This window comes from Corvus kubaryi, unplaced genomic scaffold, assembly GCF_017639235.1.
Source record: "Corvus kubaryi isolate FWS band 111438036 unplaced genomic scaffold, C.kubaryi_AGA036_p1.0 37334, whole genome shotgun sequence".
Taxonomy (NCBI): Eukaryota; Metazoa; Chordata; class Aves; order Passeriformes; family Corvidae; genus Corvus; species Corvus kubaryi.
This window is the reverse complement of record NW_024581108.1, coordinates 1855368-1875674: the sequence shown is the minus strand read 5'-3', so window position 1 is coordinate 1875674 and position 20307 is coordinate 1855368. Positions and strand designations below refer to the sequence as shown.

The window sequence follows — 20307 nt, the reverse complement described above, 5'->3', positions numbered from 1 at the left end:
TGCTGAAGGCTTATTGTCACAAACACTCCTCTCCCCTGTTCTGGCTCAATTCCCAGCCCCGTCAGGGAAAACAGAGCTAAAGGTAGTGCTCTGCATCCTGCTGCAGCCTTGCTCTGAGTCCCAGAAAAAAAAAACCAACCCACCATATTCCCAATTAATTCTAAAAAGATCTGCAGACTTGCTCCTTGCTGACACAGGACTGGCAGAGGGCAACTTGGCTCATCTTACAGCTTTGCTCCCAGCCGTGGGAAAGCTGCAGCCACAGGATCCAGGTGTACATATTCCTGGCATGCAGCTTGGTTATTCCTGTTCACAAAAGAGGGGATGCAATGCTGCAGTTAACTCAGTCTGTGCGCTGCATCAGGACTGAAGCAAAAGCATCAGTCATCTGCTTGGGCAGCTGCAGGGTTACCATCTGTCTGCAATGAAATCTTACCTGCTTCAGCTCTGCACAGGTCTGAGTAACAACCAGTCTCACATCATCACTTGAGCCTTTCTCCTTACCAGATCAAAGTCCTGAAGTCAAGATCTAACCAACAGCCACAAAACGAAGATAATCCAGGTAAGAATGCTTCTGAGTGTCTGTCTGGCTCTGCTCTATGCATGCAGGATCCTCTCTCTCACTTTCAGTAAGCCAGCCCTTATTTACCTTATTTCCCTGCTCAGGAAGTAGGACCAGGACAGCAGGCTTTGAAGAAAAGAGGAACCAAAAACTGCAGTTATTCCAATTCACAGCTATTCCCGTGACTCTAGAGCCAGGAGTAACTAAAAGCACACTGCTCCTGCTTCCCCAAATGGTGCCTCCCCTCAGCAACTCCAAATCAGAGGCTCACCTGACTCATTCCTACTACTGCCTTCTGTCAGCCTGACACTCCACACCACCCCCATGGCTGCCATCCTCCACTGCCTATTCATAAAGAAGGCAACAAAAGGCAAAAAAGAGCTGACTTGCTCTGCTTCAGTTCTTGCCACAGCCATAACTTGAAGAGGACAGCCTGCAAAGTCTTCATGTTCCAAGATGCACTGTGGAAGGAACACTGTGAACCAGCACCCTGCTCCAGATCCTCAGTGCTGAGAGGCAATTCAGACAAGTTGCGTTGTTGCACACAGGACATGCAGAGGATCTTCACCTCAGAGCCACCACACATCCCTGCTCCCTGCAAAGCAGTCAGTCCAACAAGCACCCACATCCCAGCCTACCTGCAGCGAGAAGGTCAGCGCGAGCTCCGTCTCCACATGTCCACTCGGGGGCAATACAATCTCGTGAGACCGCAGGATGCGCTTGGAGCCCTGCACGGAAACGAAGTCCAGTGGGTGAATTCCCCCGAAGCCAGCCCTTACATCCCATCCCAGCCCTATTTACTGCAAACCAGGAAACGTTGTCATGGACTACCACAGAGAAGTGAACGGATGGGTCTGACCTTGTACTTCTGTGAAATATTAATGAGATGAAAGGGAGATATTTGACTAATAAAGATTTGGGCATATTTACTGTCCCTAACTGCAACAATGCAGCTTTTGTTCTGCCAAACCCCAGCATTGAAAAGCTGTGATTCAACCCCCACCCCTGGAGTTGAAGTCTTGTATTTTCACTTCAGCCAATAGGTACAAGGCTCTTCATCTCCGGGATCTGGAGACTGCAGCATCATGCTTAAATCTCCGGCATTAGCCATGACGACTGGGCTTTTCTTTTTGTGAACACACCCCTCCCTGGGGAAAATGGGGACTTTAACCTGTTTAAACAATTGCCAGTAGCTGGGAATATTAAAGAAAAAATTCACTAAGCATCTCAGTGGAGTCTGGAGATTTAATGTATCACAGGGCAACTCCAAATCAACCCTGTGTGTGGGCTGCCTTATGCTAAACAGAGTTACCAGGCTATTTACTGTGTGAGCATTTCATTTCAGGGAATGTTTGAAGGAAAACTAGCAGGAAAACATGACAGACTGCTGCCTAGCAAACCCTTCTGCATTGTTCCAACACAGTGGCAAGTTTCAGAGGTCTCTGGCTCAATGCTCTGCTGAGGCTGCAGATCTGGCTTTGTCCAGAAGGGCTGATCTCCCAGAAGCACAGAACTGTAGCTCTCGAAAAAGCAGCATCTGGGAAATCAGAGACAGACTAGGGGGGGTAAACACCTCCAAGCTACATCCAAAGGGAAATGTGGTCTGCCCCTATTAGCCTCAAAGAGCATCATGAGATGAGACAGCAGCAGAGCCTCGTTTACATCCCCTCCTCCCCAAACGCATGGCTCAGGCAGCCAGAGCAAACACTGTGATCTGCAGCGGTGCCTCAGCTCCCCTCTGGAAGCTCCAGCACATCAGACAACAGAGCAGAGCCAGGCACCCAAGGGCTGCGCCAGGACAAGCAGCACGCGTGCAAGTGAAGCACAGCCAGCCTGGCTGCTGGCAACAGCAGCAGCTGCTCCATTTGTGCAAAGCTCCTAATAGCAGCAATCTTGCTTTACTGGTTACGCAACCAAAATCTAATGAAAGACCAAATATAGTTGCTTTTAAAAGACCACAGCAGATAAACAGAGCAATGGCTCAGGAAATACAGCTGACAACTCTTTGAACATCACTGCTCAGGAGGCTGCAAGGAGACATGGGAAATGCAGGTAAGATGCTCTCATTAGGTCTGAATTCAGTCATCCCCTCTGGAAGGGCTCTGGTGTCTGACAACTCTCATGCAATTCCCCATACAAAGGCAGTCATTTGACAGAGATCACGTATTTGATGATCCAGTATCACCAGCCTCAAACAATAGCCATGTCAGAAACCTGAGTGCTGGCAGATTAAGCATCCCTGAAAGAGCTTGTCAGCATCAGCATCATAACCTGCAAGCTCTAAAGGGACTTTTAATAGCAGGGCTTCGAACCTGGCTGTGTCGACAGCTGCAGTGCTACTGACCCACTGTTAAACAGCACATCCCAAAGAAATATGGGTGCAGAGCCAGCACAAGGGACACCCAAGGCGAGGCACTCTTTGGAACAACGGCCATTCCAGCCACTGTCACCTCTAGGTCAAGTGGACAGGGCAAAATAAGGGTAGCCTGGTGATGCAAGTTGCAGCCTGGGACATGCAGATGCATGTCCTGAACAAGGCATGCCTGTCTGCCTTCCAGTTCCTCAGGGATGGGCCCTGGTGTGAAGAGGACTGCTCAGGTTCCAGTGTCTGGATTACAGCAGGAATGCAGATCACAACAAATACACAAAATGGGATGTGAAACTCCCACGTGTTAAAATTCCCTTTGGATTTGTGGGTCTGGGGCAAGCTTTCACCTATAGAAAGTGTAAGCAGTCAGCAGTAATCTGGACAGGAAAAGAAGGTTTTGCTCTAATAAAAGCTACTGAATTCTTCAACCCAAGTCTGGCACTCTCTGGGTATAGATCATTCACTGACAAGCCTCAGGTCCTTACAGTGATGCATTCATCATCTAGGAGCACAAACATATGGAAAGCTTTCAGCCTTGATAAGCAGTATCTGACAGCCTGGAAACCCACAGCAGTGCTTCTTCTGAGGTTCCCACAAACCAGGTGTGTGAAGCAATTCCCTGCCTTTCTGCTCCCTGCTGTGGCTGCATGAACTCCCTCTAACATAGAGGGACACATTTTTACCCCAGCTGGACAACTTAAAGATGAGAGATACCAATTAAATCCTCAGCTATATATTTTTCCACCACAGGCCCTTCCTGATTTCACCTTCCAAACTAGATTTTGTGTGCTTTGACACAACCAGCTCTCTGCAGGGGTTTGCCTAGTTCTTTATTTGAAAAGCAGCAGCTTTTCAGCACAGTTGACGTTCTACTTATAGGTCTGCCAGGCTTTTACTCGTTAAGCACTTTAGCATTTGCAGTGATGGGAGCACATGAGCTGAACTGATGCCGTGACGCACTGTGGAACTGAGTCCCCTTCCTTCCCAGCCCGCCTCCAGGCAGTGTGACCTACATGGAGTTACCTAATTAAATGGCAAACATCTGCTGTAAAGTGGGTTATCTACCTAGGATAACAACTGTATTTTAGGAAAAGTAATTAGTCTGTACAGGCACCCTACAAATCCACTGACAAGCTTGGCCACAGGCTCAATAGCAGAGCTGCCCACCAGCAGAGGAAGGCCCAGACTCCCCCAAACCAAGACCCAGTTACCAAGATGTTCAGCCCCAGACTGTTAAAAAGAGAACCAGGCTTGGATTTAGTGCCAGCTCAGGAAGAAAAGGTGACATATGATTCATAAAGAGCATTTTTACATGCAGACAAGCTCATGCTGAGCCATCAGTGAACAATATTCTTCGCTTACAACAGTGAAATGAAGTAGGAAGATGGGAGAAGGAGAGTCTGCACAGATCCAGAATGCCTTGATGGACTTGGGACTGTGGATGCAATGGACCCTTATGTGGAGGTAAAGTTCAGTTTGGGCACCTGCCAGTATTTTTAGTCAAACAACACAATTCTTAGAACTGAGCAGCAATTACCTGCATTTTGACAGCAATGACCCCAGAAATAAGCTCCTTATCCAATTCCTTTAAGACTACCAGTTTCTTTAATGTCAAGCTGCACAACCTGCAAACAGGAACAGAAGAGAAACAGTTACAATCATGCCTGAAAAAGGAAAAGCTCTGAACAGTTTTTACACACAGCAGTATCCCAGTTTAAGGGTGAACAAGCTCCAGACACAAGCTGCACACTGATACAAAGACAGCAGAAATATATGAGGCTTCCCTGGCTTCTCAGACTCAATTTCTCAACTTTCAATAAATACAAGGAGGTGGACAGGAGGTACATCTGTCTCTGATACAGACCCATGGCCACATGAGAGCCCCAAACAGCACTGGCCTTCACCGACCACAGCCTGGGAACCCTTGCTCTGAGTCAGACCAAAAGCTTCAGGGTCAGAGGAATTAAATTCCAGCAATATGAAAGCATAGGGTCAATCTAATTTTAAACTTGTCTACAAGGCTTTCCTAGATTGTTGGCTTTTTCATCTTCAGACTCCTGGCTCCTAAAGATCTTGCTCCCACCTCCTCTTGTCAACCCACACATTCTTCTCCTCATCCCCAAACAAAAGTAGTAGCAAGTGGCTCAGGCATCTCTAATGGAAAGGAGGGAGAAAAAAAGGAAAAGAAAGAAGGAAAGGACTCAAGTGGTGCCCTCTGGCCCTGGTGTTCACATGCCACACATATGCAAGTAATTCACATTCTTCACCCAGGCAATGCTACATTGTTCTGGTTAAAGCTGTTTGCACTTCTGCCTTCCAGCACAGGGAGCTTGGGAGCAGATGAAATTCAGCCTCTGCAGCAGAGTTAAGGCTCTGGGTAACAGAACCATGGCATTGGCACTGTCACAGTTTCACAGAAGTTACCACTAGCTGGGGGAATTCAGAAGGCATACTCATAAACGAACTTCAGGGAAAGATAAACCTGAAGCCAAGACAGCTCAGTTTGAGGATAGCAGAGGCCAGAGAAAGTTGCTGGGCGGGCTGCAGTGACTAGACATCATCTGTCACGCTGGCCAGGAGCCAGCACTGCCTTTGTGTCAGGCATGGGCATCTCTGGCCTCTGACATGGAATGTTAGCAGACATGAGCATTGCTCTTCTCAAACCCACTGCTGAGCTCTTTCTCCCAGATCAAGTGTAACATCAGGACTGTTCATGAAGGGGTGAAGTCCAGCAGAAGATGAGAAGGAAAGAGGAGCTGATGCTGGATTTTGGTGCATGTCCAAGCAGCACTCGCACAAGTGCCACTGACTGATGCCTGCACTTGAACTACGGTACTCCACCCTGGTGCTAGGTGCCCAGTAGTTCAGCACTGCAAGGGTGACTTGCATCTCCACCATCTTTTCCACTGTGGTGGGAAGCTGAAACACTGCTTTGCTGCAGTGCCTGAAGGTAGACAGGATCAGCCTGGGTGCAAAACAGCAGGAGAGATGCAGCTAAAGGCTCTTCCCAACAGGAGTGGGGGTAGATGTTGAAGCAAGTACTGCCTGTCTCATCCTGAAACATCCGTAGCTCTGTGTGAACTCTGGTCTCTCACACAGGGCCGGTAACAGGGAAGAGCCAGTCTGGGCTCTTATGGTTTGCACTCCAGCACCTCTCCAAACATGTCCTTGCCAGCCTCTTCTCCACCCAGCCCGTTCCATCTGTTCTTCCTCCTCCTTTGCAAAGCACTGGTTCCTGCTAAAACCCCCAAAAACCAAGAGAAAGAGAGAACTACAAGCTCTCTCCTTTGCAGAGCTTTGCATCACAAGACAGCACAGCCAGATATGCTGCAGAAATAACAAGAAAGGTGGAAAAATGGGGCCTGCCTGGGCCTCTGTCCACTTCTGTCCCCCCACCAGCAGCTGTGTGCACTTCGAGTCAGGTGAAGCTGCATCCCTCAACCTGGAGCACAGGAGAGGGTGTTGGCTTTTCTTCTGCATCGTGAATAAAACAGCAAGCGCAGACACACGTGGCTGCTGCCGTGAAGCAGCCGGGCCAGGATCTGGAGGAAGGAGGCTGTGAAGCCGTTTGTTTTCTTTGTAACGCGGTAGCTGGAGGACAATTGTGCTCCGCTTGCCAAAACCCACAGAGCTCCGGCCAGTCAGGTGCTGAGAGCAGAGGTAGGACAACACACTGGCATTGTCTCAGCTGACAGGCAAGGAACAAAGATCTTTTCTCTCCAGCCCCGAGCTCGAGGATGGAAAAGGTACAGGAAGAAACAATGGTGTTCTCAGCACACAGAGCAGAGCACAAGGAGGGCGTTCTGTTCTCCGCCGGGCATTCCTTCAATTCATCATTTATGAGCTTTGATCAAACCCTGTGGAGCACTTGCTGCTTGGGAAAAAAAAAATTTAGAAATTGAAAGCCTCCTTTACAGTGATCAGAAAAACAAAAGCAGTTTAAAAAAGACATGGGACACATCTGCTTTCTTTATACCCCATTGCTGGGCTGCTGGTACTAAAAGGCACTTCACACAAAAAACAATGAAATGTTTATCCTCTCCATCGGTGGGGGGCAGAGCGTGTGGGGGATGGATAAAAAGCAGTTTAAGTCCCATCAAATCACTCTTACCCTCAACACACTATTTCAGTCTAAGCTGGCAGCTTACAAATCAAAGCAATCTTCAGAATATGTGGCAGAAAGGGGCCACACCTTACTCAAATCATGATGAAAAGGCAGATGCCAAGTGTGTCCCTGCCACCAGCACAAGGATCCTGAACTACTCGTGCACACAGGTACAGCAAGGATTTGTGTGCAATAACTGCTTCTGATAACAGCGGCACCTCCTACCACGCACTTATCTTTTGCCAAGGTTTTACTGTACTTCCATCAAGTCTCAGGAGTCAGAACAGGGACCAGTTTCACAAGCCACTTCTACCAATGAGCCCGTTAGGTTAAACACCGGTAAGTAAAACAGAACAGACACAGGTGGACCTGGAAAGATGTGGAAAGAGAACAAGGCTGCATTTGGAAGCTTCTAATACATATAGATATGATCTCTGTGAACACAGAGAAAATAACCTAGCACACAAAAGGGGAACTGAGGAAGCCTCAAGACTGGAGCTGAAGAAGCCTGAAGTATTTTGAAAACCTGGGACAGCAATACAGAAGGTGCAGAGAAATCCTGTCTTCACATGTTTCAGCCGTGAACTACAGTTGCACAAGGGGCATTAAGTTAGCAAAAGCACTAAGTTAGCTGAAGCAGACTTAAATAAGGACAATAGAAATCTGAGAGCCTATATTTCCACCCTTTATTGAAGGTTCATAGTTGACATCCCTGTTAGGAGCTCAGCTGGGTCCCTAACAGCAGCAGCAGCCTCTGTCCCCTCTGGTCACTCACGTGCCCCCCAGCAAGCATGTACAAGGTACTTGCCTGATCCTGGTCTCAGGTTAACAAATCATGAGACAGCTTAATGCTACAATAAAACTCCATCTTTTTACATCACTGCTGCAAGACCAGAGTTTTAAAGAGGAAACCTGGACCTGATCCAATGGTTTCAACTTGCCTTGCTAATGCAGGTTGTGCTGAGTAGCTTCATCACAAGCCCTTTGCTTAAGGAGGCAGCTCTCTGCAAAGAACATAACATTTTGGTAACTGAGATGCAGCAAACGTGTCCAGAACAACCAAATAAAGTGTCGCATTCTTTACTCACTGGATGTTTTGCTTTTGCATCCCCCTGAGTAGGAAGATCAGGAAAATAAACCCCCTCCAAGAAAGAGTCTGCCTTGCTGAATTAAATGTCTGTTTCTCCACAGGGAGCACAGTAATTGCACTGAGACCTTGTTCACGCAGAGACAGTCGAATCAACAGGAAGGAAAAATTAAAAATTAAAGACCTGCATTTTAATTAAACCCCATAGAAATAGAGAATAATAACAGGAGGCATCCACACTTATAGGGGACTCCGAGTACAAGATGGGAGCTGGGGCAGGAAGACCGTAGTACACAGATACCCTTTGTCCAGGTTAAGAGCTGTGAGGAACTATTCCTAGAGAAAAGTGTTTCATGCCAGGAGCACTCCCCTCTGAGGTCTGAAAACCTCAATCAGCCAATGGCTATAAGGAAGGAATCAGTTTCCATTTGGCCACTGGACAGTTTCATCTCACCCAAGTTATTTCAGCATTTCAGGACAGCAAGCAGCCTCTTACCCTGGTGCTTTCAATGTCCACGTTGAGCGTTGTGCTCCAAGCTGACACTTTACACCCACATCAATCCCAAAATAAACCACAAGCCACTCAAAGGAGAAGTGGAGAGAGACACCCACCTACACATGGTTGCCCAGACAAACAGAGCCATTCTGCACATAGCTATGGGGGTGTCTGTGCAGGAGAGGCCGGAGCCAAGAGCCCTGCACAGCATTTTTGGGAGGCAGCTGCTTCTGGAAGGTATGAATGTCTGCAGTGCACCAAGAGCCGACTGCACCAGCAGCTTCTTACACCTGCTCAGGAAGAAAAGAACAACACATGGATAAACCTGTTGCTGCAGTTACGTGCCAAAGGCAGGGCTCTGTACTGGCCTAGGAGCTAACTTGGGGAGAAAAAAGGGCAGAAGTACTGTCCTCTGATGCCACTGATACATCAGATTTGGGCCTCTGGTCAAGGGCAGCACTAGGAGCCTCAGGAAGATCCTTCCTCACTTTCCAAAGCTTAATGAGACAACTACCTCACAGTGATCTAATCTTGGTCGCATTATCAGGGAAGCTCCAAGGCAAGGTGAAATTAAACGAGGAGGCAGAGGTCAAGCACCCCATTTTCTGCCATGCCAGAAACATAACCTGAGTAACCCGCAAAGAAACCTAATAGTCCTTCATTCACATTTCCCACTAAGCTGACCTTTAATCAGCTGTTCTGGATATAGGTCCATTTGAGTAAGGTTTAAGCAGCCAGGAAACAATTGCAGAGCCAGTATTTTCATTGTTCTTGTTCTCAAGGATCTTGAAATCCTCTTCCCAGCATTAATACAGAGAACTAAGCTCTTAAGATTCTGGAGACTAAGATCCATAGAAATGCTGGACCAAGCAGGTCTTGTTCAGCCAGGTAGGAGGATGGCAGCTTATTTTATGCAACAGGCTCTACCCAGGACCTCACGAGGACACACATATACAGCCAGACACTATCCTTTTATAGTTGAAATACTGTCCTGCTCACTTCAAATATATTACAGATATGCCTACTCCAAACTGAGCAAGCAGAAGGGGATGGGCATGTTAAAATTTTGCAGATCTGCATAATTTTTACAAGATCCTAGAACTCCACATGAGCACACTCGCTACTTGAAGTTAATATAACCAAGTAGCAAAGCACATCTGAGCTTAGATGCTCTAATCCAATGTATCAATTGGGAAATGCTGAGAGATGTCTTCCTTCAGTAGGTCAAGACATTGCTGGCTGGCTATTGGGGACTCACCAAGGTCACAAAGGGATCAGGATCCCTGCAAGCCAAATAACCCTGATTCACAAAGCAGAGTTTACATATTCCATTAGCACTTCTCATTTCTTAGTGCTTCAGTAATCTGGGAAGGAAAGGGCACTACCGAGACACAGCGATGCTGGTGAAACACACAGGTGAAGCTAAACCTCCACAGTCCCACACACTCTTCAGGTAGCCAAGCAAAATCTCTTCTGGCAGTTGCTGGCAGTTGTGTCACACACCATGTTCTGACCACCCAGCCAAGATGTGAGGCATTCCAAGTCACACCTGCAGGAAATCAGCCTGACACCAACCGCTCACCTCCAGGTACATGCTCTGAACTGTGCTACTGAGTAACAGTAGCTTTCTCTCCCTTTAGGAAATCATCTCAGCAAGAGCAGGGGTAGCTCTTCACACAACTGTTGGCCTCAGTCGGATCTTAGTTCCTGCACACATTGTTACACATTGGTTTCTTACTCTTCAATTTGATGACTTCAAATCCCTGTACAGGGTGACTCAAAGGAGGAAAAAACCCAACCACTGACAAAGCAGGGATTAAGTCTGTTTCTCAGACAGGCTATGGAGTATAAAGGAGTCAGGCAAACTCACCTATGTATTCACACCATGCTGCCTGCAAAGCCAGGCACAGGCACAAATGTAGTTAAATACACCTCTCCTGGTTTGCCTCTTCCAAATCCAGCATCCAGAACAACAGGACTGCACAGCATCCTGATACCAAAGTGAGCATCAGTGAAAGTGCCTGTGGTACTGGTGAATTAGATTTGATCAATGTTTTCAGAGTTTTGAGGCAGTAGGAAGGTGCTTTATTAGCTTTAAAGAATAAAGTCAGCTGATTAATGGTTAAGGCTCCTCTGACAGGCATCAGGATCACATTTTCTGTATTACAGATGACACAAACACATTTGATATTTGTTGTATTAATTCACTAGTAGCTGGAACAGCCAGAGGCACCACCAAGGAACAAAATGGAGGCAGAGTAGGCATAGCCACATCCATCTGACCAAAGGCTTGTGGTAGCTATGGGTCTAACAAGCTTGCAGGAGACACCCATGGAGTGCAGTAGAGCCCAGAAAGCCTCGCAGCAGCGCTGAAATGCCAATCTCCCATCTGAACACCTAATGAGCGCAGTCAAAATACCACTGTCAAGGAGGGGGAGCCTTTAGGATGTGGGCTGGTCAAGCTATTTCTGTAGCTAGGGCTTCATTTCTCAGCTAGTCAGCAACAAAGCAAAGGCACGACCCACTAAGTTTACGTGAGCCAGCCAGGGTGGAGGGCAGCTCCCACCACACGCCTCACACACTGGCAAAGAAACAGATACACAAATGAGCAAACGAATCACGCCCTAAACCACAAGGAGACTCCGGGAGGAAGAATGCAAAAAAACAAATCAGTGGGTGGGGGATGAAGAGGAGAGACCTTCGCAGCTGGAACAAATCCAGCAGCCCTCCACTCCCTGGCTCATCCTTGCATGCCTTCCTTATGCAACCTGCCTTCTGGCTGCCCCCCTGCCCCAGACAGCAGCGCCTGTCACACAGCAGGCTGATCACCGGGATTGGCTGTTCAGGCACGATACAGGAACACTCCCTGCCTGCCCGGAGCCGTTCCCATCTGCCCCTGAGCCCTCCAGGACTAGCGGGAGCTGCATGAAGTCGCCAGCAGATGAGAAGGACCATCAGAGCTAAAGGCTTCCTGCTACGTCCAATTTGCCTCAAGGCATGGAACAGCACATCCGCCCTGTTTGTAGCAGTATCCCCTTCCCAAGCTGTCAGTGCTGCAGCCGGCTGCAGGAACAAAGCCGGCACCCAGCCGTCCAGCACACGCCCAAGGGAATCCTCCCTGTGGCAGCCACCTCTGTTACAGGCACGGTCCGCGAGATGAAAGGGTTAAAGAAAGTGCCTCAGGGCACAGGTTTTTCCCAGCACATGCCTTGCCCGGATAACCCTCAGTCTCTTCCCCGTCCTCTCCTTCCCCGAATCCATGCCCAACCCTGAGCACAGCATTCCCAAACACAGCAGCAGCGGGTTGGGAGGTGTAACATCTCCGCAGCAACTGGGGCTGTCACAGCCCACACGTCACCAACTTCTCCGCATCCATGCAACAAATGAGACCGGCTCCTCCGACAGACTGCTTGTTCCTGCTCACTCCCTCCGGAGCAGTCTGATGGCAAATCCTCCTTCACTACTGCGTCAGGAACGCTGTTCTCCAACCAACCACTGCCCCAGCAGCTCCCCTCCCCAACCCAGCGAGGGGATGGAGTGCAGGTAGATTCAGAGGGAAGTCCTGCACCAGTCAGTCTGGTTTAGTATTTAGTATTTTCCTTTCGATAGCATGAAGAACTCTCCAAGTACTCTTGCGTTCAACTACTTTCAAAATGCCTGGTGCTATTCTGCTTTTTGTTCCCACTGCTGAACAGCCCACAGCAAGAGCCCACTGTGCTCTGCACACTCCTGCTCCCCACGTGGTACCCTGGGGAGACAGCACAGTCCCAATCACAGCACGCTGCCTCCAAGGCCTGCAAATCTTTGGAGAAAAGGACTGTCTCAAATATTCTGAGCTTCCCCATTGTCTGTAAATCAACCATCAAGAGGAAAAAAACTATGCCAAGAGGAGCCTGGACTTCGGGCACATGTTAGAAGAGCTTGTAAGGAAGGCTCAGTTCTGCCTGGGTTACCAGTCACTGTGATTTCTTCAGCGTAAGAAATCAGGACTAGGAAGCCTCCAGCTAGGAAAGCAGTCAAGGAAAAACAGACGGCTTCTTGGTGTACCCAAAGCTGAATTTGTTCTCAGGGCATGAACAGCGTGCCATCTCTCTGCTTTATTTCTCTCCACTTCAAATAGCTCCCACGCCATCACCTGACACAGAGGCAAAGCTAAACAGCCTGTCACCCCAGAGACCAGACTGGCTCACACCATGGGTCACATCAAATTACTTCTCACTCAGCCATCCAAGAACAATTCCTAGCTCACTAGCAAGTCAGGCATATGGCCCTCCCACCCAAAGCCAAGATCCTGATGCTATGTAATTCTTAAGACTTGGTGCTTCTTTGGAAGACAACCACATTACACCATTCCAAATAAACAAACTGTCTGAAAACTGCTGTAGGAGTTTTTTTTTAAATTAATTTTGGGGGTGGGTTTTATGGTTGGTTTTGAAATTGCTTTTCCCTTGCTGACCCATCTGGACCCAAGGCAGCAAAGCCAGGGCAGGTGACCCATTCCTAACCACTTTCTGTAACCTCAATTTAAACTAGCTGCATCAAGTACCAGTAAAGAGGCTTTTGTTTGTGAAGTTTGCCATGTGGCCCAACATGTACAAGCTGGAAGAACCACAGAGACATAATTTAGACCCCAAAATGCTGTTTGCTTTTTTTCTGAGAACTCAGTGTCATGCAAGAGTAAAGGCAGAGCAGCTAGCAGCAGTGGAAAACATAGTGAACTTTGATGGTACGTTTGGTATTAGCCAGCACAGCAATCAAATATGAAAAGCATGCTGCTGGCGGGCTTGCTTTCAGGCTAGGAGAACACTTCACAGATCCCAATACCATTCCCATTGCAGCAAGGCTGTCCAAGCCTGCCATTCTGACCTTCTTCCAGACAGGCATGTGCAGCCAGCCACCCCAACACCTCTCAGAGCCAACAGCCTGCGCTATTCCTTCAATTGCCCCATGTTTAATGCTGGCTCCCTTCTTCCCCGACTCCAGAGATGAATGGTATGACAATCAATGAAATATCAAAATTGGTTACTTAAGTTTGAAACTGACTTGTTTTCCACAATTCTCATTGCACCTCAAATACAGGAGAACTATTCAGCACCCCAACATATGATTTCTCTCCAGCGTGCAAAAATACAGAACTGACAACTGGAACGACAGGAAAGGAGGCAAGAAAATTGAAACTATAAACCCCAATGTATTCAACAGCAGGTCAGAAGGAAGGTTAGGAGAAACACCAGCTCCACAAAGAGCAATTTCTACAGCTGTACCAAACACCCTGTGTAATGCTCACAGCACCTCAGCTGTGCACTCTGACCTCTGAGCCCCACAGCTCAGGCTCACGTGTGCACAGGTGCTTTCGCCATGGGACTGCAGTGTCGGCAACCCATTTGCTCTCTGGCCACAGCTCAAAGGATGTTCCCAAATCAAACACATTAAAACAGTTATAAAAGAAAGATGGTTCTTTCCCAGAAGCGTTTATTTGAACAGTGCTGGTTTTTACAAGGCAACGATATACAGCTGACAAAGCAGCCTCCATCAGCACTAAATAGAAATTACAAAGAACTCTGAATCCTGCCACTAAAGCTGGGGAACCCTATTCAGCATTAAACTTGCTGGAAACCTTGATGAACATCCCTCAAACTGGAACGAAACATTGAGGGTAAAGCAGCTGAAAGGTACTGTCCCTTGCAGATTTGTCTCCCCAGAAAGGAAGGGGCAAACTGAGAGGAGCTTTCCAATATTAACAGTGGTCAAAAAAGGTCTGAAAATGCCAAGTGCCATTCAGCACTCCTTTCAAGAAAATGCCTCTTATTGAAGCTCCATTGTGCTCCAGCACATATCCATTGCATTTCTTCCATCAAATATTCTGGGTAGCGCTTGCTCATTTGCACACTGTCTGCTCAGAAGAGCACAGATAAGCTGGGAAGGAAATCACCAGAGAACAGAAATAAGGAATCTAATGAGATTCTAAAAGCCAAATAGCTGAACATTACCCCAGCTAGTGCAAGAATGAGACGGCTGAAGCAAAACTACCAGCACTACTGCCAGGGATGGAACTATAGCAGTATCCAGAAGCAGTATTTTAACTTCCAAAACCAGCTGCACTGGACTGAAAAAGCTTACAGAGAGTGCAGCGCCCAGTCTGCTGCCAAGCACAACATCAGCTCTCCAAACACAGCCCTGAGAACTGCAGAACCCACCAAAAGTGCACTAATGAACAGAAACTGGGATGTCTTGTAGTCTTTAAAGCTGACCCATGGAGGTGACCTTACACTGAAGCAGCAGCAGATTTTGCACTGGCAAAGACTGCATGTGACACCCTCGCCCAGCCCTGAGGAGATACCTGAGTGGGGAGGCACCTGCATCACCAGGCCAACCTTACGACCTGGGGGACAGCCAGGACATGCACTTCCAGACCCTGCAGAAGGGTCTGCAAACAGCTTGGGTTTTCAGAGCACTTCTGATCCCCTCTCAATAAAAGCAGCTTCATTTAGGGAAAATCCCAGCCTCCAGGTGATCTCAAAATGTCTCTCAACAAAACCTGAAAAATGCCTTCCCCCACAGTGTGTCTCTTTACATCTAAATATACCCTGTGTGCTCTAGTTTAAAGAATCGCTACTGAAAAAGAAAGCACTTGTTTGGAAATAACTCAGCACAAGGTTTTCTGTTTATTTTCTTCTCTGTAAAAACCCCTCATGACTGAGATTTCTGTGTATTTCTCATGAAAAAGGGAGAAACCTGGCAACTCAGACTTTGTTCACCCTCTTTTCTGAATGCTAGTATCACCTTTAAGTTTGTCAGGGAAAAAAGCAACCACAATTTTTACTAAAGAAGTACAGAAGAATCCCAGTGCCAAACATTTGCAGTGGCAGGCAGAATACAACGGTTTGCTCCAGAAAAACATTTGCATTTCCTTAATACTCTAAACCTCTTCAGCAGCTGTGGGAAGTTGAACTGGCAAGCAGAGATTCAGTATTATTTAGAGATTACAGTTCTTCAGCATCATTGCTGGTGATATTTCATTCCTGAAAGCAATAAGGGAGCAGCAAAGCAAACCAAGTGCCTAAACTTGCTAGTTCAATTTGTCAAGAATATTTAAAAATATCAGTGTGACCTGTGTAAGCCAGCAAAACAGTGAGCTTTGACAGACACAGGGTGCTCCAAAATGTTCATCTTTGCTGCTCAGAACTTGTTCCAGACTCCTGTAGGACTTTTAAAATGTTGAATACAAGCAATAAAACAAAAAGTAATTTATAACAATCATAATCCATTCAGTACCCAGAACCTTTCATCAGGCCTGTGAGTTCCCACTGAAACTGGATTTATCAAGATAAGCTGTAGATGCACTACAAAATAAGCAAACCGAGGTAAATGAGACATGAACAAGCTGAGTTTGAATGAGAGGCTGCTCTTCCCTAGCAGGATATTAAGGTTCACTGCAAGAAGGGATTACTAAGGAGCCTATCCAGGAATAAGATAGTTACTCCACTTATGAACAAGATCACACCATCAGATCATTCATGGAGAGCAAACCCCACAGCCAGACCAGTCTCAGCGCCCTGAAAACATTCTCCTCTAATGTCTTTGCTGATGCAATCAGCTAACTCTAACATGACAGTGATGCTAAGAGCAAGGAATAGATATCAGGATCATTTTGTGGTCAGTGCTCCTGCTCATGGATGAGGCATGGCACATCTGAAACTAGGTACACACACTCAGGCTGTCAAAGAGCATTTCTGTCACACAAACAGCTGAGGATCATCAGTGGGGATGAGACAAGGCCAAGTACCACAACATTAGGATGGGATTTATCCTTAATTTTATGCTGTCCTCACTCAGAGGACCACACTCAACCTCTGATTTTCACCACATGACTACAGCTAATACCAAGCACATCAACTTTTCCATCAGAGCCTATGGCTAATCATACAAAAGAAATGTATTTACGTGCGTGATATGTTTCCAGCACAGTCCTGGTGAGCCCAAGCTCTCTAGAGCACCAGTGTAGATTTTCTACCACTTCCAGAGTGTTTGTTTTGAGCCTTCATTTCCATCACCGTGAAGCAAAGGTCTACTCATGGCAAGCACCTTGAAACTCGCTGAAGGGAAACACTGGAAGCGAGGCGGTGATACAACTGCTTCACCTAGAGATTTTGTGTTATGTATAGTGTATGTTATGTAATCACACATAAGTGCTCATGTAACTACAAATTACTAAGACATTCTCTGCTTTCACACCTGAATCAGCAAGAATACTGCAGACACAGATGACCCCCCATGACTGATCCTGTCTGCAGATGTGCCACCTCAAACAGAGTAGCTTCCACTCATAAGAGGTCCTCTTGGAGAACTGATAGAGAGTGAATTCACTCACAGGAGAAAAGCCCAAAGTTACTCATGCAATAGCTTGGAAAATGTGGTGATAATTTTGGAACTGAGATAGGCCCAGGAGACTCAGCAGGAGCAGCAGCAGCCTGCTGGCAGAGGACAGAGAGCAGAGAAACAAAACCTAAAGGAGCCTCAGTTCACTGTTCAAGAGTCAGGAACTGTGGGAGACAAGATGAAATGTTTAATTTCGAGAGATTAGAGCATTGTTTCCATTAAACTACACCAAATTCTGCCACTAAACTGATTCAAGTCTTCTGAGCTGTCCTAGATGTTGATAAATCTATTTCAACTTATCGATAAACAGACATTGGATCTTGGTATGGCTGAGATTCAAGCAGCCCCATATCAAATCCTTGCAACACTGGGCCAACAGTAATAGGATACTGCATGCCTGCAGCTTCCACTTGCTGGGCTTTGTCACACACCAGGAAAAGCAAGGAATCACAAAAACATCTGGTGGATCCAAAGAGGGAAAGAGAGTTGCAAAAATTCTCCATTCAGTGGGAAGGCAGAGGAGAGCTGCAGCATGCAAGACTGGATATGACACTTCAAAACTCAAGAAAACTTTTTAACTTTTGTCTTTTATTGTACTCCAGCTGTCATATGATTTCCACAATACAATGCAGGAAGAGCAAAGGATAACTTAACTACATCCCCTTTTTTCAGGGACACATCTAACACATTTCTCCAGTGTAGATCTCGCCTGCTCCAGATGCTTCCTATCTGCACTCAAAAGTATCAAGTGGTCAACACATTCTCAGAGCTTGATAAAAATCAAAGGCAAGTGTTTTCAACAAAATCCTCTTTGTTACTGCACTCTGATGGCTACTGAAACTGCCAACCTGTTCAGAGAGATGCTTTAATGATGAAGCATCATTTAAAAATGCATTTGCAGCTGTGCATATTTCACTTCACTCAATTGTGAATTATACCTCAGCAAGCCCTTGGAAAAAAGAGGTGGGCTGTCAGAGGGATGTGAAGGGGGAGAGAAAAGAAAGGAATTTCTACCAAACAAAAGAGCTCCAAGAAACTGATATAACTTCGCTGGAAGCTATTCCCAGCCCACTCAACATTTTTTACTGTATACAGACATACCAGAATCCCAACAAGGGGCATTTTTCCCTGCTAAAATACAAACCATCAGCAAATCTGATCACCACCAGAGAGAAATACGACAACCTAGCGGATGCAAAGCAAAGCAGAGTGAAATAATCTTAGAGTTGTGTAAAATGGAGAGCTACCTTTGAGAGCTCACCGTGGTGGCAGCCTCACACAAGCACTGCCCAGGGCCCAGCACACTGCTTGGCAAAGCAAGCGTCCTGTTTGCTCTACTGACAAGAGTTGTTTACGTAAGATAAAAGTACACAACATACAAAGCACTTTTCCAGGCCTTCCCTGAAGGCTTGTGAAGAATTGTAAAACTTTGCCGGTGTTCACCAGGCAGTTTTACTGTCCATTCTGCATTGCTTTTGGGACTCAGAGCCACAGCAGTGGCTGGTGGCAATGTTGAGAGAGGCCAGGGCAGAAGCAAATACCACAGAACACTGGAGGCAGCACATGGTTGGAATGTTGGTGGGGTCAGCCTAAACCTATCCACAACCCAGCTCTGGACCAGATCCTGTACTCAAGTACCTGGGTGCAACTGGTTTTTTGATCCAGAGATCTTCTTGATCACAAGTGCTGTGCAAAGGTGGAAACACCAGTAATCAGGCTACTGGAACCTGCAGGAGAGCAGTGGTGCCAAGCAAACCGAAGCATGCAAATCCAGACAAGGCAGATGGGTCCAAATGCAGCACCATCAGGACGTGTGAGGAGAGCTGAGCACTTTGCACTCCACACTCCACACAGGCACAGCAAGGGGCCAGCAGTAGAAAGCTGGCCTTGAATGCAGGTGCAGCAGGAACACAAACAGCCGCTCGGACGTTTAGGTTATGGTCCTGGAACAAGGAAACAATTGAATGAACAATAAAAGCTTATTATAAATGTTTTTTTAAAGACACCCAGCAGGACCTGCCATTTAGGTATCAGAAAAACAAGAGCATGCTGACCAAAGGCTGAACTGAGAAAATCAATCTCTGAAATCCCTTTTCCCTGGAAAAAGCTCCATGTGCTTGCTTGAACTAAGCACTATCCAGGCTTCTGATCCTCAGGCACGTCCCCCTGGACCAAGGGTAAAAAGCCACCAAAGTTTTGTCTCAGTGAACAGCTTTACGCTTGAGCTGCTGAATGCTACATGTTGGGAGGAAAAAATCCTCTGATCTGCTTTGGTATCTGCAAGTGGCTGTCTCAGATCCTCACTGGGACTGAACTTGAACAGGCAAAGCTTATCCAAGTACCTGGAGACACTCAAAGTCTATTTGTGAAGCAAGGACAAAGCCTACACTAACGGTCTTCAACTCTATTAAGCAAAATAAAGCAGAATTGTGGAAAAAAGAAGATACAGATCCCTCCAGCCTGAAGGAAATCGGAGCACCTTAAACTCTGGCATACTCTCAGGGAAGAGGTAGAAGAGCAAATAAAAGGGAGTTCAGCCCCTAGCAAGCCACTAGCAACATGAAATATATATGATCCAGTTCTTGCAGTTCTCAGCTTTCCTTGCAAATCCTTCATTTTGAGGCAATGGGTGCAACTTGATCGGGAAGGCAGCATATCGTCTTTCTACCACTTAGAAAGCATGCAGGTATATTTTCATTAAAGAGGGCATTTTGGAAGGATCCTTTTGATGCTGAAAACTGCTCATCTGAGAGGAAGAGATCACAGAGGAAAGGCTGCAGGACAGCCCCAAGTAACTCAGAGCAGACCCTGCAAAGTGTAAACCAGCAGGCGGATGGAAGAGCAGAAACAGGAGGAGGGCAGCATTAGAAGAGCTATAGATTTATGATAAGTGATGCTCTAACAATAGCTTTATTTTAAGAAGGAAGCTCTTCCTGCTGTAGTTAATCTAGTTAGTCTGCCCATACATTTATGCACTGGGGAAGGACTGCATACAGGACAGGCAACTCCTCAGTCAAGTAAAACCACCCATTTTAAAGCTCATACAATACCTACCCAGTAACATGGACCACGGCAGAGGGGAAAGAAGGAGTTGCTCCCCTCAGCAGCTGTCAGGGGCTGTTCAGGGGACCTGTTCCAGCCTTTACATAGCCTAGATGTCCCAGGAAGGTCTTTTTCAGCCATGTTTTCCATTTTCATAATTTCTCCCCACCCTGAAAGGTCATGCAGATGAAAACATCAATTTAACTAATGCCAGATGGAACACAAGTTAAACCATATGAATCTTTGCTGATTATATAATTACCTTCAT

The 20307-nt window shown here is 46.8% G+C and overlaps 1 protein-coding gene across 8 annotated transcripts in view; it reads right to left on the bottom strand.

Annotated features, from left to right (window-relative positions):
- Nucleotides 1–20307, bottom strand: part of PACS2 (phosphofurin acidic cluster sorting protein 2) — a 78006-nt gene that overhangs the window by 46089 nt on the left and 11610 nt on the right. For all 8 annotated transcript variants that reach the window (XM_042029823.1, XM_042029827.1, XM_042029824.1 and 5 more), the window contains exons 2-3: nucleotides 4468–4555; nucleotides 1201–1290 (exon numbers count right to left, since the gene is read on the bottom strand). In XM_042029823.1, coding sequence (XP_041885757.1) covers nucleotides 1201–1290; nucleotides 4468–4555 — 178 coding nt within the window. The remainder of the gene's footprint in view (nucleotides 1–1200; nucleotides 1291–4467; nucleotides 4556–20307) is intronic.